Source organism: Hyaena hyaena, unplaced genomic scaffold, assembly GCF_003009895.1.
Source record: "Hyaena hyaena isolate Hyena2069 unplaced genomic scaffold, ASM300989v1 scaffold_1806, whole genome shotgun sequence".
Lineage (NCBI taxonomy): Eukaryota > Metazoa > Chordata > Mammalia > Carnivora > Hyaenidae > Hyaena > Hyaena hyaena.
In genome coordinates this window covers 24,713-50,077 of record NW_024082436.1, presented here as the reverse complement: position 1 = coordinate 50,077, position 25,365 = coordinate 24,713, and the positions used below count along the sequence as shown (strand labels likewise).

Genomic DNA, 25,365 nt, shown 5'->3' with positions numbered 1-25,365 from the left:
AAAAAAAAAAAAGGATGAAAAGGCAAACTATATATACACCGTGGAACATTCATACCTAACTACCTAACAACAAAAAAGTTACAAACTATTGATATACCAACTTGGATGGCTCTCAAGGCCATAATGTTGACTAAAAGAAGCCAATCTTAAAAGGTCATATACTGTCTGATTCTATTTACACAATATTCTTGAAATGACAGAATTAGAAAGGAAGACAGATACATTATCAAGGGTTAGAGATGGTAGGGACTGTAAACAAAATGGGTGTGACTATATGGGGGTAAGCATGAGGGAGAACTTTATTATGGTGATAGTGATGGAATAGTTCTGCATCTTGATGGGAGTGGTGACTGCACAAACATACACATGATAAAACCAGAGAGTTATACACATATATTATGCCATTGTCAATTTCCTGGTGTTGATATTGTACCATAGTCCCATAATATATAACCACTGGGGGGAACTCAATAAAGGATCCACTGAACCACTCTGTACTATCTTTGAAAATTCCTGTGATTCAAAATTAAAGGTGAGAAAAATAAAATTAACCTGTTAATTGACTTTTTATTAGTACAATAAGGCATAGAGTGTAACATAACTTGACTAAAAAATGGTATAGCAAAATCTTAATGGCTCTAAGAGAATATACTATTATTAAGTAATTCCCCTGGAGTTTTTAGTAGCATACAGTGCCTTAACATATATCCCAAATGATTCAAGTTATAGGAAAATAAAGTATTACAATCTTTCCCATACTAAGTCCCTCATTTTTATCTATAAAGACTAGCCATCTGTTCAGGCCAACCTGGTAGTTAACAACTGGCCCATTCTTCCTTTGGCCTGTGTGTAATAACAGTCCCTTCCTTAAAAGTTTCATCTCACCCCTCACCACTATGATGGTCTCCTGACTACTGGTCCTGCCTCCAGACTCTCTTCCAACCCATTTAACTCTTCCTGAACATAGCTGAGAGACTCATGTCCCCAAACACCACTTTTCCTCATATTCTGTGCTGCCCAGATGGCAGAACTTCTTATAACAGGAAGAAAGCTAAGGAGACATATTTTAGCTTAATTTAAGAAGAAAAAGAGCTATAAAAATAAACACAAAGCAACGCTGGAAAAAGCTACTTCCAGAGGTAGCAAGTCCTGTATCATTAGATGTATTCAAGCATACTGGAACTTGAACCTGTGAGGCCTATTCTAACCCTAGAATTTGATTCCATATCATTTCCCTGAGAATTCTCCGGTCTTCACCCGGCATTCCAAACCACCCTCTAAAATCCAGCTTCTTTTCTTCTAACCTCTCCTCAAAGCACCCCTCCCCATTCAGGGCTCTAACTATTCCCCCATGTACATCTTGCCTAGTTTACTAGTTTTATTAACTAGATGACTTTTTCTCCCACCCTCCTTATACCTTTCAAGATCCAGCATACCTTCAGGAAGATTTTTCTAATCCCATACTTACCCTACCATTCCACTCCATTCCTTGCATACCACTAATGCTATTAATTTACTTTTTATGTCCAAGTCGCCTGATTACAAGCTCTGGGACAGAACAGGAAAAACAGTCTCCTGTCTGCTAGGCAGATAGTCTCTCTTTTTCAGAGACCACCCAGCCCTTACCCCACTCTGGTTTCTCTGACACAAGATTTTTCCCAGGAAATACACTAATGCCCAGTACACTAATCATCTATTTGGCCCCTTTGCTCAGCACATTGTCATCAGAAGCAGTACCTCAGCTCCTTTGAGCCTTCTCCTTCGAACACCCAGAAATGTCCAAGATACAACAGTAAGTCCCTGATCTTGGCTTTTAAGATGCAACTGTGAATTATAACTAATGGATTTTTAAAAACTCTTCTAATAGAAGCAATTCCTCACTACTCTACTTCCAACCTACCATCACTTGTCCTTTTTTTTTTTTTTTTAAATGTTTATTCATTTTTGAGAGACAGAGCATCAGTGGGAGAGGGGCAGAGAGGGAGACACAGAATCTGAAGCAGGCTCCAGGCTCTGAGCTGGCTGTCAGCACAGAGCCCGATGTGGGGCTTGAACCTACGAACCACAAGATCATGACCTGAGCCAAAGTCGGATGCTTAGCCGACTGAACCACCCAGGTGCCCCCACTTGTCCTTTTTTTTTAAATGTCTGTCCTTTTGTGGGTTTTTTAATGTTTATTTTTTGAGAGAAACCAAGCATGGGCGGGGAAGGGACAGAGAGAGAGGGAGATACATAATCTGAAGCAGGCTCCACGCTTCAAGTTGTCAGCACAGAGCCTGAAGTGGAGCTTGAACTCATGAACCACGAAATCATGACGTGAGCCAAAGTCAGACGCTTAACTGACTGAGCCACCCAGGGGCCCATCTGCCCTTTTCAAACAAGTTTCATTTAGGCCTTTTCTTCTCTGTCCCTTCGATATCGCCTACCCAGCTAAGAGCCCTCTTTTTCTCATCAGAGCACTATTCATGGACTCATAAAATATAGTTAGATACTCCTTTATGCATATTTTAAAATATATATATATACATATGTATGAGAGACTGCTAATATGAAATTTCCTTTTGGGGAGATGAAAATATTCTGTAATTAGATAATGGTAATGGCTGTCCAAGTCTGTGAATATCCTAAAACCACAGATGTATATACTTTAAAAGGATGAATTTTTATGTTATGTGAATCATATTTCAATTTTTTCAAAGGTAAGATTCTCCAACTCTACCTCTGTATTTACATTTGGCACTAGGAAGGAAAACTCATTGTAATTTTTGAGACAAGACTCTTTCCTCACACACTTCTTGGGGAACATAGTCAACTATCTTCCTCTAACAATTAAGTGCCTACCGTGGACAAGGCACCATGACAGGTGCCACAGAGAATGGTCACCAGACAAGCAAAGAACCTGTCCTACTGAAACCTGGAGAGAGGAAGACAACCAATTATCTAATTACTACTGTGATAAGAACTAGTAAGTATAAGGTAAGAATGATCTAATCAGGGTGGTGCGTGTAGGGGTGGAAAAGACCCCCAGAAAGAAAAGAGCATATTGAAGAGGTACACATTTGCCTCAGTCCACATAAGGCAGTTACTCAACAACTAGTTTGAGATGACTGGCAGTAAAATGAAACCCCTAGATCCTAAGAATTTGGATGGTATGCGATTGGTAATTGGCTCCTATATACCACAAGAGGCTCACATGTCCACTGCATTAGCCTGGAGGTAGTGGCCCTGGATACGTAGGTGAATGTTTTACCTACGGACAGTGTTATTATGGTAAGGTTTTAATGTACTCACAAATGTGTGTGTTTATTATTCATGTAATCAGGAGCAAATACAAGAAGAATATTAAGTTATGCTGAAAAACTATATACATTCAAGTCTCTTGTTATTAATGATGATTGCAAAGAAAGCACAAGGCTTATATAAGCTCAAAACATAGCAAGTTTAACTTACAGCTCAAAAGTATTATAAATACCTAAGTAGTTTATTAAAAACAGTAAGATCCTATATTTAACAGTCTGTGAAAACCCTAGATATGAGGTCAGCTAACCAGAACCTATGGGTTAAATCTAGCTCACTCTCAGTTTTTCTAAGTTTTATTGGGATACAGCGAAGTCCATTTGTTTATATATTACCAACAGCCACTTGCCCAACACAAATGTAGAACTGAATTGTGTTAAGAGACTTTATAACCAGTAAAATCTAAAATATTTACTACTTAGCCCTTTACAAAAAATTCTGCAAACTTGTATTAAAGAAAAGTGATTCACATTGGTTCATAGCAAAGAAATCTTCTTATAGAACCTTTTAACAATGAAGTGTTCCAGTGGATAAGCAACAAACTCAAAATGCAAAGAATTCTATACATCTATTCTAACTCTGTTAGTCAAGCTGCTGTCAAGTTCTAAGTAATTCATAATTGTCCTGTGTTTTATATTAGCAGTAAAATTCAGAGTAGTTGAGAGTTTTGTAGAAGTGCTCAGGACCACCTGGCAAAGGAGTTTGTATCTTTTGCTGTCTAACAAATATACCCAAAACTTGACAGCTTAAAATAAATATTTTTTTATCTGTTGAGCCTTCTGAGGGTCAGGAATTTAGGGTTGGTCAGAGCTGCCATCTTTTAAAGCCTGACTGATGCCGGAGGATCCGTTCCCAAGGCTGCTTACTCACATGCTTGGCAAAATGGTACTAACAATTCCCCACCCAGAGCGAATAATCCATGAACAAGAGCCACACAGATACTATTCTTTACCAATGTGAAAGTATTTAAGTCCAACATACATTCAAGAGTATCAAAGTCAGGCTCCACTTATTTAAGAAAGGGCTGTCAAAGAATTTGCAGACATATTAATGTCACTACAGGGTTTCAAATGATGAGTATATAGCTTCAACAACATAACCAACCAGGCTTGGTTGATTAAAAAATCTGCACTTAACCATTTTCATAATGCATATTTTGTTCTATTTATGACAGGAGAGAGGTTTTATCACCACTTCTTAAGACTCTCCAAAAAAAAAAAAAAAAGTAAGCCAACAGAAAAGCAAGGCACTTCAGCTTTTCCTCTCTGATGCAGTAATGATGACAGGAGACAGTTATATTTTTGTTTTAGTTTTAGCTTTTTTTTTTTTCTTCCAAGGAGAAAATGCAAGGAGAGAAGGCAAATTATGGTGAATAGATCATGATCATAAATAATTGCAAAGTTGGACTAGAACAGACAAGTACTTATGATTCAGAACAACATAAAAGATTTCCTCAGATATAAATAAAAATAAGAAAACAGAAATTTAGATATGCATTCAAAACTGTGAGGTATTTGGGGGACAGGGAGCATGTATTGTATCATGATTGCTACAAATTTACATCAGAGAAACTTCTGAAACAAGAAACACATATAGAATGAAATTACAAGTTATCTGTAACAATTAAATGTATTTCGAAAATAAATGTCTTACTTCCTAGACCCAATGAACATTTGGTAAAATTCATCTGTTAATATTGAGGCAAAAAGGCCTGGGGAGCAAAACCTTCTCACAGAGGACAACGAAGTTAACGGCCATCCTTATTTTTCCTTAACAAAAAGCTTAAGAATCATCCTGAACTAGACAATTAAACTGCTTTAAAATAAATTCATTCAAAGCCCACTCTTAAGTGATTGAACAGTGTCCCCCAAAACTCAGAACCCCAGAACCTATAAATGTGGCCTTACTTGCAAATAGGATATATGCAGTAACCAAGTTAAGATGAGGGCATACCAAATTTAGGGGTGGTCCCTAATTCAATGCCGGATATCCTTTTAAGAGGAAAGCTTATATACAGAAATACACAGGGAGAATGCCATGTGACATGGAAGGGATAAATTGGAGTGACAAGCCTATAAACCAAGGAATGACAAGCTTTGCTGCTTCTCCAAGAAAATAGGAGAGAACATGCAACAGAGTCTTCCTCTGAACCCCCAAGAATCACCCCTGCTGATACCCTGATTTCAGGGATCTGGCCTCCAGAACTGTGCAAAAGTAAATTTCTATGGTTCTCAGCTACCAGGTTTATAGTAATTTATGTTATGACAGCCCTAGATAACTAATACACCCACCCAATTAATAATATGGAATTTAATTAATCTCATCATTTGGAATATTAGAAACATCTTCAGCCTGAAAATTAAGAAAAATTATTTAACACTCAAGGTTTTTACTACAAATTTAGAACAATTGGAGATAGCATCTTCATTTAATGCACTACTCCTTTTTGGGTACTGTCAAAGGGATGACTGTGACATAAGACTCCAATGGACTATGTACACTATCAGCCACCAGAGAGAGATCCAGTGAGGTTCTCCCAAAGGCCAATAAAGCAACTGCACAGAGTAGGGGCTCAGTTCACCTTAGATGATATGCAACTGCTCTACAAAAAACTGTCTGTGTTTAAGTTCTCCTGCTGGACCAGAAGTTTATCACACAACTACAAGTTTCAAGAATTTAATGCTCCAGATAATAAAGTCTTATCATACTTACAACAGTAAGCTGTGGGTTACAAATTCCATTTTTTATTAATTCTGAATTACCCAAAACAGGATTCCTTTAAGCCAAGATTTGTTTTTATTTTAAACTCAAATCACTTCCAGTATGCATGGCTATTTTAACACACCAGTCTGACAGAATGAGGCAAGTTTTAGGGTATTTTCAGAATGGGTGCACATTTTTCCATTTTATCTCACCTTTTTATCTTCAGCATAAACTTAAAAACAGGTATTACATAGAATGAAAAAGTAAAACTCCTGCCCCATTTATGTCCTATTAAACTGTTGTTAGAACATTTCTTAAGACTCAACAATTACTGGGAAAAACCAAAAGAAGTGGATTCAGATATTCCAAATAAACCGTTCCTTTGTTAGCCATCTTTCCTGATTAAAAATAAAGGCAGTACAACTTAATACATTTCCAATAATTCAATATTATAAATTACTGAGCAATTCACAAGCATATGAATGAGAATACGGACCACAAAAGGTCACTTTCAAAAATTAATTTTCTAGAAAAGCCTGCCTCTCTCTCTGTATAAAAAGCCAGTATTGACGTACCTTGTTTTCGAACATCTTCTACAGCAGCCACAAGCTCCTCCTTGAGAAACTGACTCTCCTTTGCAATTTTATCCCCCTTCTCCAAAAAATTCTCAGTTGCTTGTTCAACAGATGCAGCCAAAACATGGGCCTTCTTAGAACGGCCTCTCTTCTTATTAGAGGGCCCCTTACTATTGGTGTTTACCAGAGTTGTAACCTAAAAGTTTCATTTTTACAAATTAAACTGCAGTCATTTAAAATGAAAACAGAAAGACCACCAAATTATTCATAACAAAATTAAACATCACACTTATGAATTCCACTAAGCATTAACAAATAACATACACTCTCTCCAAATTTAAGATATACAGCAATGATACTCAATTTAGGTCCTAAATTAATTTAGCTACTTCAGTGTGCAAGATAAAAAGTAATACTTTAATTTTTCAAACATGATAACTAGGTGTTTAGTTTCATTTTACAAATTAAAAACTGATTAGAAACATGTAAGACATCGGGGCGCCTGGGTGGCTTAGTCGGTTGAGCGTTCGACTTTCGCTTAGGTCATGATCTCGCGGTTCGTGGGTTCGAGCCCCGCGTCGGGCTCTGTGCTAACTGCCAGCTTGGAGCCTGGAGCCTGTTTCAGTCTGTGACTCCCTCTCTCTCTGACCCTCCCCTGCTCACGCTGTCTCCCTGTCTCTCCTAGAAATAAATAAAACATTTAAAAAAACAAAAATTAAAAAAAAAAAAAGAAACATGTAAGACGTCTCTACATGTCATCAAGAAGTTCCAGGAAGAGGCATGTCTGGGTGGCTCAGTAAGCTGAAGGCCCACCTCTTGATTTTGGCTCAGATCATGATCTCACAGTTCATGGGAGAGAGCCCCACTATCTGTGCAGAGCCTGTTTGGGATTTTCCCTCCTCTCTTTCTGTGCCTTCCCCCAGTGTTCTCAAAAATAAAATAAACAAACATTTAAAAAAGAAGGAGTAGGAGTAGTTTCAAAAAGAGATTAACAATGAACTTAGTAGCTTTAAGTGGCAGTCACATTTTCTAGTTTTCAACCTGTGCAATGTTTTAAGGTAACTTGCTTCTGAATTGTTTTACATTTTATTCATAGAACTATCAGCAATTAATTAGTAAAAGCTCTTAAGAAAGAAAAGGAGTGCCTAAAGTAGCCTACTGTGATGATGGTTTAAGTCCCAGTACGTTAACCATCATTAATATATATAATACCAGCTGATCTGTAGGTTGAAGGTGACTAAAGATTTGTTATTAGCCTAGCTTGCCACACAAAAGACCTGCTGAGAGCTATAGTAGGTGGGCTCCAAGAAAGTACCTATTCCTGAGTGTTGCCACACATACTTCTACTATACATATACTGAAATATGTAAATATGTATCTGTGTATACATGTATGTATATGTATTTTTTATACTAGTTACTAACAATTAATGAAAAATCATCATGTGGTGATATTTGTATTTCTAACAAAACATACCAAACCCACACCCTCAAATTACCTACCAACTAATCCTAGACCATGAAAAGTTTGTTATTTATTTATTTTTGAGGGGCAGGAGTGTGCAGAAACAGAGAGAGAGAGAGAGAGAGAGAGAGAGAGAGAGAGAGAGAGAGAATGAATCCCAAGAAGGCTCCAGGCTGTTAGCACAGAGCCCAATTTGAGGCTCAAACTCATGAACCATGAGATCATTACCTGAGCAGAAATCAAGAGTTACACACTTAACTAACTGAGCCACCCAGTGCCCTACGCATAGGGAAAACACCTAACAGTCAAGGGTCCATAGGCCATCTTTCTTGAATATAACCTGTACCTTTCCAAGAAAAAAGTGATGCCAAGAAAATGTCTACAAAATGCAAACACTTGGTAAGTTACATTACATACCACTAATCCCCTATTATTGCCAGTAAGCCTCAATAAAATGGGAGTAACTATGTTCCTCTAAGGTTAAAAGAATCCATGCATCAATATTTAAATAATGAGTGGCGCCAAATCATCTAAGTACTATCAACTTAAACTCAACCACTGGAATTAAGGCTTTGAACTAAATGACCTTGCTCTGTGTTTGTTTCCAAGGACTACTACTATGGAACCACGTCACGCCTATGTATTTGTCTGCAGATTCTTACCTGTGTAACAAGAGGCTCCAACAGTCTCTCAACTGCCAGAGTCCTGATCTCTAGACTTTTGGGGTCCCATTTGAAGTTTATGTTGCCTGCATGGACAGCAGTCATTTCTGAAAAATAAACAAAATGCAAAAATGAGGCAAATATCAAACACAAACATGAAATATATAACAAATCTTCTACTTTTATAAAGGGCTTTTATAACAACAAATCTACATTCACCACAAGATGGGGAAAAAATTCTTACTAGCCTGCACAAGAGGGCCCAGTAACTCTTAAGCTCTTACACTTTCAGATGGCGAATTTATAAACAGGAGAGGTACCACAAGAAGCACTTCCAAACACACAGACCTTTTCCCTTTGGGCTTCTCTGGCACCGAGCCATGTCTATTTCCAGTTTTTCCATATCGACTTAGAAGCAGGATAAAAAGCTGAAGTGAAGGAAGGCCTAATTGTGACTTTTTGGTATTCCACATTTATAGGACAGTATTACCTAAAAGGTATAACTCCTTCATTTTTTTATAGATTCTTATAAAACATCTTGTCTTACTCTATTAAAGCATAATTCTTAAGTCTGCTGCCCTCTGAACCTACAGCTATTATCACTCTTAGCCAGAAGAAACTTCAAATCGCACTTAGTCAAATATCAATGTATCAGTGTCAAGGTAAACTTCCATTGGCAGATTTAAGCCTAGGGGAAGACTTCAACAAAAACAGCCAACAGTCTGTAACTATCTAAAAGTAGTGCCTTAAAGATAAAAGAAAAAAAGGCGAGGTATGTAACTGAGGTAAACACAAATACTAACTTTCAGACAACCAACTTGATATTTAAAACCTTAGAAAAGGGTGTTTTTATGACCCAGAAATTCCACTTCTAGAATTTTATTCTAAAGGAAAAATTAAGGTGCATGAAAAAGTTGGATACAGTGACGTTCACAACACCACTGCAATCATTACAAATTGTAAACCGCAAATTTCAAAAGGATCACTGAATAAACAAAGCACATAACCATCCACACAATATTGTGCCGCTCTTAAAAAACAATGTTTACAAAATTTAGGGGGAGAAAAACAAGGCCAGAGCTATCCTGTTCTGTAGAAAGCAAAGAAGGGTAACAAACACTAACCTATCAAAATACAGAGGAAACAAAGGTTCCACTGGCAAATTTATGACAAGCTGAGTATCAAAAAATATGACAACTGCCTGATTAATAGGCAGGCAGGCAGGTAGGTACATAAAAAGATATCCTAAGACCATAAAGACCCTCTTAAGAAAAAGACAATGGCAAGGTAATTTCTTTACCATGCTTGTAGAACAATTAGAAAATGACCATTTTGCAAACCCTAGTGTAGTAACTGATTCAGATAAGGATTATCAATGGATATTAACACCATTAAGTGAAAGGCTGCTGGAGGAACAGCAAAGTATCACTTAACAGGTTACCAATTACAAGGGTCCAAGACATACCTTTACAAATTTGAGATCTAATGGGTACCCTCTTAAACAAATAACTAAACTTGCTTAGCATTGTTAATAATGGAACACTTGACATTATATGCCTCCCAATATGAAGATGTGTAAAGTACCCTGTATTACCTATTAAGTACTCTTGATGGAAAAAAAAGCTTTAAATGTTTTTCAACAGCCTCAGGGTTACTATAAAATCAGTAGTTGTGCAAAAATAAATGTTTTTTGAAGAATATTTTTATAGTTTTTGTTTTATTTTTGAGACAGAGAGAGACAGAGCATGAGCAGAAGTGGAGCAGTGAGAGAGGGAGACACTGAATCTGAAACAGGCTCCAGGCTCTGAGCTGCCAGCACAGAACCCGATGCGGGGCTCGAACCCACAAACCTTGAGATCATGACCTGAGCCGAAATCGGACACTTAACAAACTGAGCCACCCAGGCGCCCCATAAAATATAAATGTTTAACCAGAGTCTAATGAAGCCTCTATGTAGGGATTCAAAACCTTTTTCAATGCTATCCACCCTTCTGGCAGTCTAGTAAAGCCTAAAGACCAACATTATGCAACAGAAATACAATGTAAGCCATCTGTGTAATTTTCAATTTTTTAGTAACAACATTAAAAGACTAAAAATAAGGGTGCCTGGGTGGTTCTGTCAGTTGAGCATCCAACTCTTGATTTCAGCTCAGGTCATGATCCCAGAGTTGTGGGATGAAGCCCCACATCATGCTCTGTGCTGAGCGCAGAGCCTGCTTTGGATTCTCTCTCTCTCTCTCTCTCTCTCTCTCTCTCTCTCCTCCCTCCCCCACTATCATTCTCTAAAAAATAAAATAAAATAAATAAAAGACTAAAAGGAAATGTGTGACTATATACAATATATCCAAAATACTATTTCAGCATGTATTAAGTATTTTTTAAATTATGAGATATTTTATAGAAGTACTAAGTGTCCAAATCTGGGATGCGTTTTTACTTAAAGTCAAACAAGCCACACTTGACCTGTTCAAAGAGCCACCGGTAGCTAGTGGCTTCTGTTTTGGATGCTGCAACTCTTAAGACCTTTTCTTAGAACTTTTTTCAAATGCATAAAACACAATTCAAAGGATTACAAAGGAAACCTATATACTGAAATTTACTTATCAAGATATTTTACAAACAAATGAATGATACAGTAATATATGTACTTCTTTATTAACATTAAATAAAACCTGGCAAGTATGATAACTACTTCAAAGTAATAATGAACAGGCATATTTTTCAAGGTATCATGTTGTAATTATTGCAAATATGAAAAGCACTGAGATTCCTACTGGTGATAAAGTTACAGGTTCAAATGAAAAGTGTAGTTTGTTACCTACATTAATAATAGAAGGAAATGTTAAATTCCTGTTAAACTGAAAACAAAGACAAAATTTTTCCAATCCAAATTCATTGCAGGTTAAAAACTCTAATCTACCCTCAATTTCAAGTTCATAGGAAATAGAAGTTTATAGTGGATACAGAAGCATATTAAGCAACACCATGAGAAAACAAACGAATCCAGAGTGTAGAGTACTTTACAAGATAACAGGGCCTTACTTCTTCAGGAAGTCAGTACTTGGGGGGGTAGAAGGTGAGAAGACTATTCTAGACTAAAAGACTCAAGAAACGGAAGAATTTCATGCAATACATGTACCTTGTCTGGACAATAATTTGAAACTAGTTATTAAGACATTTGTAAGAAGAGTGGTAAATGTTTAACACTTATTGAATATTAGATGTTACTACAGAATTACTGCTCAATTTCATAGGAGTGATAATGAACCTGTAGCTATGTTAAAAAAAAAAAAGACTTTATAGGAGATGCATGCTAAAATATTTAGGGGTAAAATGTAAAGATGTCTGCAACTTTCAAATAGCTCAGTAGAAGTTAAAACATATACATGGAGATCCAGGAATTATAAAAAGATTCATAACTATTAAATCTAGGTAAAGGACATGTGGATGGGTGTTCTCAGATTTATTATTTTAGCATCTTTGTACACATGAAATTTCTCATCTAAAAAAAATGGGGGAAATGTTATAGAAGCTTATGAGAAAGTATTCCAAACATATATGATTGAAGATGATAAAGAGATTTCAAAACAATATAATGTATAAAACTGCAGAGAGGAATAAAAATATCTAAACATATGCCAAAATATTAACAATGGTATAACCTCTAGGAGCTGGAGATAATGGGTAGTTTTAGCATTCTTTGTGCTTAACTGTATTTTCTGATATTATAAAATTATACAGGCATATAGAAAAAGTTACTTTTATAATTAAAAAAGCATAACCTTTATTCTGTAATCTTCACATCTTTATGTAAGGAGGACAATATCACCAAGAGGTATATTTGATCATCACTTAACCACTTTGAACTTCCTTCCTCATTTGTAAAATAAGACCATCATTACCTTCAGAGGACTTTTTGTGACGATTAAATTAAATGGATTATGATCCACTCAATAAGATGAGAATCTGAAAGACCAGGCTAATATGAATAAAGAAAGAAAAGTTCTTCTATACAATAAAAAAACTAAGAAACGTAGAAGAAATAATGTAGTCAGAAAAAAATCACCATTTACAAACCATGATAATAATGATTGATTCAGGGAAGAATCATCAGAGAATGCTAAACCAAGTGGATGGAAGTCTTCTAAGAAACTGAATAATTTATATAGTTTCATGCTAATTCCCAACAGATTATTTACTGATTACAAAAGGTGAGATGGATATTGTAACTTTAAAATGGAAAAACCTGGCAGATACCACCTTAACCAAGTGATCAAAAATCAACCTCCCCAATAAAAGGACAAATTGACAACATATACCTCCTGACAGAATGCACTAAAAAAGGACACAACATCACTTTGGTATTTCCTTCCTACCAAAACTAGCCTCAATCTTGTCATGAGGAAACGTCAAACTTAAAGTGAGGGATCCTCTACAAAATAATTGGCTATAGTCTTCAAAAATGTCACAGAAAAAAACAAGAACTGAGAAATTCTTCCAGATTAAAGAAGGCTAAAGAGACACAACAACTAAAATGTAGAAATTGTGGACTGAAACGGTACTTGAAAGAAAAAAATTGAGAAAAATGTTGAAATTTCAGTAGGTTCTAGATTAAATAGTGTTGTATCAGTGTCAAATTTTCATCAATTACACTGTAGTTATGTCCTTGTTACATGTAATGGACATCGTGTCTACAACTCACTCTCACTTGGTTCAGAAAAATATAATGCATTAAATATAAGTTACATATACAGAGAGGAATGGAAAGTGGAAGAGAGAAGAGGAAGAAGGAAGAAAGGAAAGAAGAGGAGACAGAGAAATGAAGGGAGAGGAGACAGAAACAGAGGGAAGGGTAGGAGTAGAGGGGAGAAAGGAGGAGGAGAGGAAGGGAAGGGGAAGAAGTTAAGGTTAAAGGAGGAGAGAAGGAAAGTAGCAGGAGATGGAGAGAAGAATGTTTTGAAACGTGGCTAGTGTGGCTGAGGAGTTAATTCAAACAACCATCAACACCTTACTTCTATACTTTAAAATGATGACCAGGACCAGGACAAGACAGAACTGCACCTGTCTGTCACAAGCCCACTCTCAACAACTTTAATATAAAAATGTTTGTGTCCTCCCCCATAAATGCATGCTTGAGGCACAACAGGTAGACACTTTAGCAATTTTTGAAAACATTAGCGCAAGCATCATCTAACATTTCACAAATTTATAGAAGCATCGAAACTTCCTAGAATCAGTAGAGATTGGATGCTAAAAGGAATTTGGACCTGCTTAATCTGATAACACAGAATGCCAGTTTCCAGGAAATTTGTTTCAATGCGAGTGGGCAAATTTGCTCTCCACACTTACATTATATCAGACCTACACTTTGGTTTTTAAAGGTTATTTGTCCATGAAACTGATCAGGCCAAGTCAGTAAACCTTAGGAGATGGAGTGCTCTAGATTGCTAAAGGGCTGACAACAGCTAAAGCAAATGTCATCAAATGTCACAGATAAGACATTTCAGAAAGAATGATTTGCCCCATGGACTCTGCATTCCTGTATCCCAGCATTCCATAGCCACTGCAACAACACAAATAAAACAGAAAGCCTGTCAAGGGTAGTACAGGGAAGGTGCTAAAAGGTAAGTTAAACTAATTTCAAGTAGACATGTGGTCACTTTTGTATTTTAATTATTAAACAAATTCAACAATATAACAATTCACTTTCCCAAAGAAATAAACGGCTCCAATTTTTGTTTTTTTTTAATTACACATATTTTTTAGTTTTTTAACACTTATTTATTTTTGAGAGAGAGAGAGAGAGAATGAACACAAACGGGGAAGAAGGAGAGAGAAAGGGAGGCACAGAATCCAAGGCAAGCTCCAGGCTCTGAGATGTCAGCAGAGCTCGAAACAGGGCTCAAACTCCTGAACCGCGAGATCATGCCTTGTTCGGCTCAGGTCATGATCTCATAGTTCATGGGTTAGAGCCATCCAAAGTTAGATGCTTAACTGACTGAGCCACCCAGGTGCCCCTCCATTTTTTCTTGAAATAAAAAGTCATGAAAAGAAGGAGCCCAGGGAAGGGCAGTTAGCCTTACCCCTGCAAGAGAAAGGCACTAGGCCTAAGGACTTGGTAACTTTTGAAAACCAGTGAATCAAGGTCCAAACAGCACAAATGTACTCCTAATGCTTTAGAATCCAATAAAAGAGGGGTCATGATCTCATGGTTCATGGGTTAGAGCTGTCCAAAGTTAGACGCTTAACTGACCGAGCCACCCAGGTGCCCCTCCATTTTTTCTTGAAATAAAAAGTCATGAAAAGAAGGAGCCCAGGGAAGGGCAGTTAGCCTTACCCCTGCAAGAGAAAGGCACTAGGCCTAAGGACTTGGTAACTTTTGAAAACCAGTGAATCAAGGTCCAAACAGCACAAATGTACTCCTAATGCTTTAGAATCCAATAAAAGAGGGGACCAAGATGAGAGCCCTGAGCTGAGAACAAGGGTCTCAGGCCACTGGGAAACTGTCAAAGAGAAGGAAGGCAGTTCTGGAGATACCACAGGAGGGAGGAGGCTGCCCCAAGGTAAGCCTGTGAAGATCAGGACAACCAAGTCAGGATAAAAAATAAAAAATAAAAAACAAAAAAATCAAAAAAGGCTTCTCTGACACACGAGAAAAACTGGCTCTAGCTTAGGAAAAAGAAGAGTACCTCCAAAATTCACACACCTGTTAGTAATAAAAATATTCTCCCCTGCCCCCCCAAAAAAGTCTTCTTGGTCTTTTCTGTTCCTAATTTTGATATTTTGGGGTATAAAATAATTCCACTTTCTTCTTAACTTGAAAAAAAGCAGAGTACAAGCAAAATAATAAATTGCAAAAGATACCTGACCTCTCTGGGAGACCACCAGTAGAGGCCAGGACAGGTAAATCCAGGCACTCTTTATCACACAGAAGTAGGACTGGCAGATCACACGAATTTTTTGAAAAGACCCTGAGATGCAGATGTTTATGTGAAGTCTCACAAGTTTTTTGGGTTTTTTTTAATGTTTTATTATTTCTGAGAGAGAGACAACATGAGCAGGGGAGGGTCAGAGAGACAGGGTGACACAGAATCTTTAACAGTTTCCAGGCTCTGAGCTAGCTGTCAGCACAGAGCCCTATGCGCGGCTCGAACTCACGAACTGTGAGATCACGACCTGAGTCGAAGTTGGACACTCAACCGACTGAGCCACCCAGGGGCCCCTAAGTCTCACAAGTTTAGTGTTAGCAACTCATTCAAAAACATTTTGCCACGGTGTGAGACAACCATGTCTTAGTAGTATGCTTGCTCTGCTGGTCCAGACTTTGCGGCCAGTGAACAAGATCCTCCCCTAAAGTCCCTTCCAGTTCTATATTCCAGAACTCCACATCCTGTTAAGTAATGTCTCTGAGGAGGTCTCCAGCCTCCCCATAAAAATTCACCAGAGTGATTGCTAAAAGTGTTAAGGCAAAGGACTCACTCACACTGAAAAACTTTAAATATATTGCCACTTGAAAATTGAAAACCTATTCAGGGTGTTTTCAAGTCTTTCAATAACCATGAAGAAAGCAGAATGCCTTGCGCAGCACCTTTAATCAAAGACCCTGCCAAAAGCAATGCCAAACATTATTAAACTATACTACACAGCCAAGTTATGCTTTTGGTGACCCCAACCCAAAAAGGATTTCAGAAAGTAGAAGTAGAACACTTAAAACCTAATGACAATATGTTCTCTGGAAAAAAGATGGCTTCCGGTACTAGCTTTGTCACTAATTTACTCTGTGACCTTGGACTAGGCCAGTTACCTTACTGGATCCTCAGTTTTCTCACCTATAAAATAAAGGGGGTTGAATCCTAGGCTCCAAGTCCTTCCAGCACTGAAATTCTAGTATTCATTTCATTTCATTCATGTTATCTCTCAACAGCTTTTGAATTATTTTATTAAATGTAATTAATTTTCCCAGGTTTAACCTATGGTCTTCCAGGCTATATTTTAAGTTTAAGGATGATAACTATGCTTATGCTTCTTTATATCTCCTAAGTTGCTGGAAAGTTGCTTTATGCAGAGCAGACACAATACTGAAATGAATTTACGCAAACTGATTTTAAAATATTTACAAGCCTACTAAGACAAAGCTCCTGTCTTAATTCTTTGTCATATCTTCTGCTACTCTACAACTAATGGTATTGTTTAGAGTAGCTAAACAAATAACTTTTAAACTCCTGGCAGTTTCTAGTTTTCCAATTAACTTACAGAGCACTCCTTCACAAGATCTATTACAAAACCTACTAGAGCTAGCCAGCCTTAATGAATTACAGCAACCTTAGCTTTTTCCAAGAGGGATCATCCTTAGTGCAACTAAATAAAAAGTTAAACTGCAGTTATTCAGTCTTCATTACCTTATAAATAGCAATCCTGGCTATTACGCAAAAGTTTGCTATAAATTCAGAAAGGGGCAGAGATGTACGCATCTGACTAGCAATCTTTATGATAGAAAGGGAAATGGAGAATCAACAAGCAGAAAATAAAAGCATAGTTCCATCAGAACCAAGGAGGCTGATTGCTGGCAAACTGCCTCATTCGTGAGAAAAGCTTACATACCTTCTCTAGAGACATTAAATGTTCATTTACAACAGAATGGCCACATCATTCTTAAAACCTGTCCACTCCAAAGCTTTAGAATATCCTTACCATGCTATTCCGTGCCATTTTTTTTTTTAGCAGCAAGGTTAAGTTAATGCAATGTTAGGATAGTTCATTTAAATGCAAATCAGGAAATTTTAAAATTAAAAGTACCCACAGTAACAGTTAACTGTCACACTGCACAAGATATAGGATTGTGGATTCCTAAATGCAGTAACAGGGAAGCCAAGTTACATCTGCATTAAACAGAGTTAACACAGCTGTTGAAATCTCACCTCTCTCCTATCTTCCAGTAACTGTCAAAAAAAAAAAAAAAAAAAACCCACAAGGTAACCCTTATAATTAAGACTCTGACATATGTCTATTTTACTAAATTACCTCCCACCAAGCCTGTCACTTTCTTCTAAAATGTAAACAGGTTGGGGATAGAGGAAGGAGAAGGAGGAATAAGAAAATAAGAGGTATGAAAACATAGGGGTGTCTTAGTAGCTCACAAGTCTTGGTTTCAGCTAAGTAAATAAACTTTAAAAATAAACAAATAATAGGGGCACCTGGGTGGCTCAGTCAGTTAAGCAAGCAACTCTTGACTTCTGCTCAGGTCACAATTTCATGGTTTGTGAGTTTGAGCCCCCACTGGGCTCTGCACTGCTGACAGTGCAGAGCCTGCATGGGATTCTCTCTCTCCCTCTCTATCCATTCCTCCCCTGCCTGTGCTTTCTCTCTCTCTCAAAATAAATAAACTTTAAAGATAAATAAATCAGTAAAAAAAAAAAAAATAGCTTAACCTTTGTCAAAATTGAGAGCCAAGGGGTGCCTGGGTGGTTCAGTCAGCTAAGTGAAGCCAAGAGTTCAGCTCAGGTCTTGATCTCAGTTTCTGAGTTCAAGCCCCATATCAGGCTCTGCACTGACAGTGCGGGGCCTGCTTTGGGATTCTCTTTCTCCCCCTCTCTCTGCCCCTTCCCTGCTCTCTCTGCCTCTCTCTCATAAATGAATGAATGAATGAATGGGTAAGAGCCAAAGCATCATCAGAGTAAAAAGTCTCCCATCTACTGCAGAGTAATTTCATTACATAAACCATGACTTCTATGTGATCATCATACCCAAATACATTTTATATCAAGCACTTATATGGCACATAGCAGAAGCTGTCACTTTCCTTTCTGGTATTCAAATCTATGAAAAAAAGGACACTTGGCTAGATATTCATTACTTTTTTTTTTTAATGTTTTATTTATTTCTAGGCGAGAGAGAGAGAGACAGCGTGAGCAGGGGAGGGTCAGAGAGAGAGGGAGTCACAGACTGAAACAGGCTCCAGGCCCCGAGCTGGCAGTCAGCACAGAGCCCGACGCGGGGCTCGAACCCACGAACCGTGAGATCATGACCTAAGCAAAAGTCGGACACAACCGACTAAGCCACCCAGGCGCCCCAGATATTCATTACTTTTTAATAATTATGATGATGATCATTATATTTTATAAAAATTATAATTATTTTTATCACAATAAAACATTTAATCATTCTTATTATGTTCCTTTTCTTGTTTTCTTGAGAGCACCAAAAGCAATGAGGAACTACAAGAACACCTAAAATGAAAATATAGTCATCCTACACTCACCAGGATACACAATGATTATCAAAAACACCAAGCGAAGCACAAAAGGTAAACCTAAAAAAACAATATTCCGTCAACCATTCAGCAACTCCAACAGCAAATATTTAAGTGCTTTCTCTATATATGCACTATTCCTAACAGCATGGTACAAAACTAAAAAACTGTGTCTTCATGAAACAACACTATAATAATAGGATAAATAAGTAAATGAAACTGTATTAGTGCTAGGAAGAAAATTAACCAGGACAACAGTAATGAAATTAGATGGGGTCCTCCGAGGACCTTTCTATCTTGGTAACATTTGAATTGAAATCTGGAAGTCAAAGAGTCAGGCAAGTGAGTTTCTGAGGGAAAAGCATTGGAGGCTGAGGTAACAAAGTAGCATATCCCAGACTTAGACAAAGAAGGCCAATGTGCTAAACACAAAGCAAGACTTAAGAGATCAAGGGAAGGAAAAAACAAAAAGCTTGAGAGCTGCTGAAGTGAGTGTTTACGGTATGAACCGGATATCTATATTCCTTTACTTAGCTTCTAACCCATATGGCTAAGACCATTAACAATGGAAGAGTGTGTCTCAGAAAGCTGCACTAACCCATCATAACAGACAACTGATTATAGATGCACAGGAAGTCCTGTTTCCAAAAGAAACTGGATGACTCTGGTCAAAAAAGCAAATAAGATGAAACCAGCATCTGGATTCCAGGCACAAAAGAAAAGAGAGACAAAAGGGAAAAGAGGTTTTTGTTTTAGAACAATGAGACTAAAAGGCAGAGAAACTTTTCACACAGCTGAGAAGCCCACAGGAAGAGGAGTGTACTCTTGGAGAGCCAGGAGTAAAGATTCCTGTACTTGGAATGAGTCTACGAAGTTACCCAGGCTGAATGAGAAAATAAGAATTGTCTCTAAAACTGATGAAACATATTTTGTCCTTAGTGATGACCTATTTTGTCATTCACTGACCAACTACCACATCCAAGGATCCTGCTAGGTGCAAGGGACAAAAAGACTAGTTAGAAATCCCTATTGGGGCACCTGGGTGGCTCAGTTGGTTAAACTTCTTGCTTTGGTTCAGATCATGATCTTGTGGTTTGTGAGTTCGAGCCCCATGTTAGGTTCTGTGCTGACAGCTCAGAGCCTGGAGCCTGCTTCAGATTCTGGAAAATTAAAAGGGGGCACATGGGTGGCTCAGTCAGTTAAGTGGACAATTTCAGCTCAGGTCATGATCTCAAGGTTTACCAGTCTGAGCCCACATTGGGGTCTCTGCCATTAGCACAGAACAGCTTCGGATCCTCTGACTCCCTTTTTATCTGCCCTTCTCCAGCTTGTTCTCTTACTCAAAAGTAAATAAACATTTAAAAAGTATTTTTTAAACAAAGAAAGAAATCCCTATCAGATCATCACAGCAATTAATTATTAAGTACTGTGAGGGCCAGGGGCAGGCCTCCTCAAAATAGGCCACTTTGGCACGAACATTATTTTGAGTTAAAAGTAATCAAAACCAGCAGATTAAGTAAAAGCTCTTGACCTCCCCCCCTCAACTGTCTGCTTGTATTAGGAATACAGCTATTAACAAATTATCTTTACCTATGAAAATTACCTACATAATAGGCCAAGCCTTTGTTTTCCAAATGTCTCCCTCCACCTTCCTGCTAATGGTCTTTCTCTCTTTGTATCCTTAGGCCCCTATCATTCTCCTTAGCTCATATAAGCATATTGTTGCCTGTCTTTAAAATTTCCATGTCGGTTTAGATTCCCCTTACATACACTATTTTTTTTTTTATTTTAAGATAATCTTTACACCCAACGTGGGGCTCAAACTCACAGCCCCGAGATCACGTTCTTCCAACTGAGCCAGCCAGGCAACCTGCCTTACATGCACTATTAAATTCAATTTTCTCCTGTTAATCAGTCTAATGTCAACCTGATTTTTAGTCCAGCTAGAAAGATCTTAAAGGGTACATAAAATTCTTCTTCCCAACAGTACAAAAGGAAACAGGTGTTTCCTTACAAATTTCCTTACAAAGGAGAAATGTGGCAGATGCTAATTAGTCAAGTGTTTAAACTTGGCATCACCACCAGTAGAACAATGTAACAACTGCTGCCATGCCCTCAGAAAGATACATCATCACATACATAGTACTGCCAAAAATTAAAACAATCAGACCAGGGGCACCTGGGTGGCTCAGTCAGTTAAGTGTCTGACTTTGGCTCAGGTCATGATCTCACAGTTCATGGGTTCGAGCCCCGCGTCGGGCTCTGTGCTGACAGCTAGCTCAGAGCCCGGAGCCCGTTTCAGATTCTGTATCTCCCTCTCTCTCTCTCTCTCTGACCCTCCCCTGCTCATGCTGTCTGTCTGTCTCTCTCAGAAATAAATTAAAAACATTAAAAAATTAAAAAAAAAAAAAACAATCAGACCAGTCCAAACTGTAGAGTATCTATAAAACCTGGCCTAAACTCTTCCGAAGAGTCAATTTCATGGGGGTGCAGGGGAGACAGAAATAAAAACTCCAAAGAGACATCACAACTAAATGCAGTATATGATCTTTTATTGATTCCTGGATTCAAAAAACTATGAAAAACAACACTAGGACAAGTTTTTGAATTTAATATGACCATGGACTATACCATGAGATCAGTAAGTACTTGTGGGAATCTTGTTAAAAGGCAAATTCTGATTTAGCAGGCCCAGGATAGGATGTATTTCTCCCCAAGTTCCCAGGAAGAACCAACAAGATTTTTAGACCTCTCTTTAAATGAAATTACATTACTATATCAATGTAAAATTTCTCCTGTGACATAAAATTTCTCATGTGATACTGTAGTTAGGTAAAGGTAATGTGTCTTATTCTTAGGAATTACATGCTGAAGAACTTAAGGGTGAAGTACCCTGGTATCAGTTTACTTTCATATGTCTCAAAAAAAAGCTTATATAAAGTAATTGTGCAAATATCAAAAATGTTAACTGGTGAATCTAAGTGAATTGATGAATCAAGTGTTCACTCTATTACTTTTTCAACTTTTCTGTACATGTGAAGATTAAAAAAAAAAAGGTGGGGGAGAGAACTCAGTCTAGACAGGAAAATAGTTAGAATACAACAGAAAATAATTACAATATATCAGTGCACAAAGGGAATACCCAGGAGGGAGTCCTCAAAAAGTCTGGGAGTCCTAACTGAGGATCTCTTGTAAGAGAGTGGGGAGGGAAACTTTCAGGCTATGAGAGGAGACAATAGTACCAAAGAACTTTGATGACTTCTAAGAACAAGCCTAAGTGAAAAACAGAAAATAAATATTTAAATAACAAAAAACAAGATTTGAAGATCAAGGAAGAAATTAAAGGCATGTGAGGTTTGGTCTTTATCTTTCCTAATTTAAAAATAGTTTCTTCCCCAGGCACCTGGCTGGCTCAGTCAGAAGAGCATATGACTCTTGATTCCAGGGTTTTGAGTTCAAGTCCCACAATGGGTGTAGAGATTGCTTACATTTAAAATATATATTTTTATTGGGGCGCCTGGGTGGCTCAGTCGGTTAAGCGTCCAGCTTCGGCTCAGGTCATGATCTCAGCTTCATGGGTTCAAGCCCCGCGTCAGGCTCTGTGCTGACAGCAAGCTCAGAGCCTGGAGCCTGCTTCAGATTCTGTCTCCCTCTCTCTCTGACCCTCCCCTGCTCACGCTGTCTCTATCTCTCTCTCAAAAATAAATAAAACATTTAAAAATAAAATAAAATTTTATTATATATTTTATGTAATACACATATATATTTTATGCATTGGACCCATTCTTATAACTTATACTACTACTTAAGAAACCCTAAAACTGGCCCCTCCACCCATCCACGCCCCAAAAAACAAAGAAGCAAACTCCACCTCTTCACAGCTACCATAGTGAAGACCAGAAGTCCTCCTGGTGAAGGCCAGAGAAGTATTTCCCCAATCTAAATTTAGGACTTTTCCCCACCAGCAACTGAAGTTCTTCAAACTCCACAGGCCACGAGCCAAGCATTTTCCTCTGAATCTTCTCCCGCTTTGGCTTTCTTCATTTCTGCTAACCAGAGTTGCACCAAACTAGCTATCCTGTAAGGAGACTCTAGGCCCCTTTCATCCTCTTCCCTGCCCCTCCACTGCACATCAGTAAATACCTGACTCTACTAACACATCCTGTCTCTGGGCCCTGGCCTACATCCTGGTTTAAAATATCTAGAAGTTTTCTCATTCCCAATCATTATCCAAACAGCCTCATTTATGATTATCGTAGAATCCACTCCCCTCACTGAAAAAAACTGAGGGATTATCCCCACCACAAACAGGGTGAAACACAAACTCCTATAAACAAACCTGACTGCAATTAGCCTAACAGACTAATCACCTACATCCACTCCCTGAAACTCTTCTCCAATGCACACACGTGTCTCCAAGCCCTTTCCTCTGCCTAGAGCATCTTTCCAGACTTTTCCATGTTCCTTCGAGACTCACACTAATGTCCTCTGCTCACACATAAAGAGCTATTGCCTCTTTTCTGGGTTCCCCCAGTACTTCTCAAACATCTGTTACAGTACTTGTCCTACAACCTTATGAGTGTATCTGTCTCCCAGGAAATGGGGAGCTCCCCTTTGAGCCCAGGGACCATGGCTTTTTAGAGCATAACTTTCACCTAATAACATTCTATAAATGATTAACAACTGCCTTGACTGTTGTAGATTTCATCTAGCAACACTGGCACTTGTGGAAAGATAGAAGAAAGGTCTCTCTTTTTACGGATTAGCAAAAATAAGTATAGACTGCTAAAGTAAGGCTAATAATCCCATTCGTTTGTCAACTTCTTGAGGTTAGCAATGGTGACATACACATTCTTAAAAACCTCCCATCACCTGCTCTGAAAGGCAGACTTTTAATGTTCTTGTATTTAATAGAACCCTTCTCATTGTATTAGAGATACAGCAAACTAAATGCTGCCTTTGACCCTGACTCAGTAAAGATACCTAGAAAATATTACATCTTTCAGTGGTCTTAATGACCCCAAAAAAGCTTTAGTTTCTCTCAAGTATTGCCATTTCCTTGGTTTCCCCCCCCCCTCCTCCCAAGAGATCAAGCTCCCATTTCACTTAGCCACTTCTCTGCAAAATGACAGGTTTCTAAAGATATACTTCAAAGTCAGACCACAGCTTTTCTGAGAACATGATGAACCCCAGGTCTAAGGAAGCAAGAAAATGATAACAGATGACTGTTAAGAAACCTTTACCAATTCAGAGATCCCCATGAACACTGACTTACCCTTTCGGCTTCTGCCTTATTCATTGCACTATCATTTTTCACAAATCATGACTAAGAGTCTAGATTAATATTGAAATATTTAACATAATGAAATATTCAACATATCATGAGAGAATAGTTAACAATGCATCTTTGTTTGCAAAGAAAAGCATGTATCAGAGCTGCACAGGGTAAATGGACTATTAGCAAAGGCTCTTATCCTTCATGTCATTTGAAATGGGCCACACTGAATGCATTTCCTGAGTTATGATAGCACTTTCAGTTTCAAGAACCATCTGTAGTACTACCTGGTTAATAAACCAGAACAACCAGTACAGGATTATGGAAGCTAATAATTAAACAGGATTCCAACTCACATCTTCAATTTATAATGTCAAATATTAACAAAAACAAAACAGAGCACAATAAAACATTTTTAAAATGCAAATGATGGTCTGCTTATTTATGACAATATTTAATAACGAAATCTCAGAATGAAAATAAGAGAAATCCACAGTTCAATACAATTAAATGCAGTAGCCAAAATTAAGCAATCCAGGATAGACTAGCCTTTAAATTCGCAATTAAGGAATAAAACCAGTTATTTAACACTAAGATTAAATTGGATCAAATTATTCATTACAGAGGCACCTGGGTGGCTCAGTCTGTAAATGGAGGAGCCTGCTTGGGATTCTCTTTCCCTCTCTCTGCCCCTCCCCCACCTGCATACACCCACAGGCACTCTCAAAACAAATAAACATTCAAAAATAATAATAATTATAAATTATTCATTACAATATCTTAAGGCAAATGGTAGTTTGTTCTGTAAAGCCCTGGAAGTCTTTTTAAAAAAACTTTACATCTTAAAATTGTAACAACTCCCACAGTTTAATTCCAGTTCTTCTACTATAATTGGAACATGGGACAGACGACAAGAAATTTTTTTTAAGTTTATATATTTTATTTTTGAGACAGAATGAGAGAGTGAGAGGGGGAGGGGCACAGACAGAGAGAGACAGAAAATTCCAAGCAGGCTCTGCACTGTCAGCATGGAGCCTGACTTGGGGCTCAATCCCAAGTACCATGAGATCATAACCTGAACTAAAATCAAGAGTCCAATGCTTAACCCACTGAGCCACCCAGGCGCCCCCAGCTGACAAG

General features: G+C 37.9%; 1 protein-coding gene across 4 annotated transcripts in view; it reads right to left on the bottom strand.

The window, feature by feature from the left end:
- Positions 1 to 25,365, bottom strand: part of CTNNA1 (catenin alpha 1) — a 174,822-nt gene that overhangs the window by 135,914 nt on the left and 13,543 nt on the right. For 3 of the 4 annotated variants that reach the window (XM_039224867.1, XM_039224869.1, XM_039224866.1), the window contains exons 2-3: positions 8,702 to 8,808; positions 6,576 to 6,771 (exon numbers count right to left, since the gene is read on the bottom strand). In XM_039224867.1, coding sequence (XP_039080798.1) covers positions 6,576 to 6,771; positions 8,702 to 8,806 — 301 coding nt within the window. In that variant the 5' untranslated portion in view covers positions 8,807 to 8,808. Of the gene's footprint in view, positions 1 to 6,575; positions 6,772 to 8,701; positions 8,811 to 25,365 lie in introns of all 4 variants that reach the window. The other variant, XM_039224868.1, reaches the window with a different exon arrangement.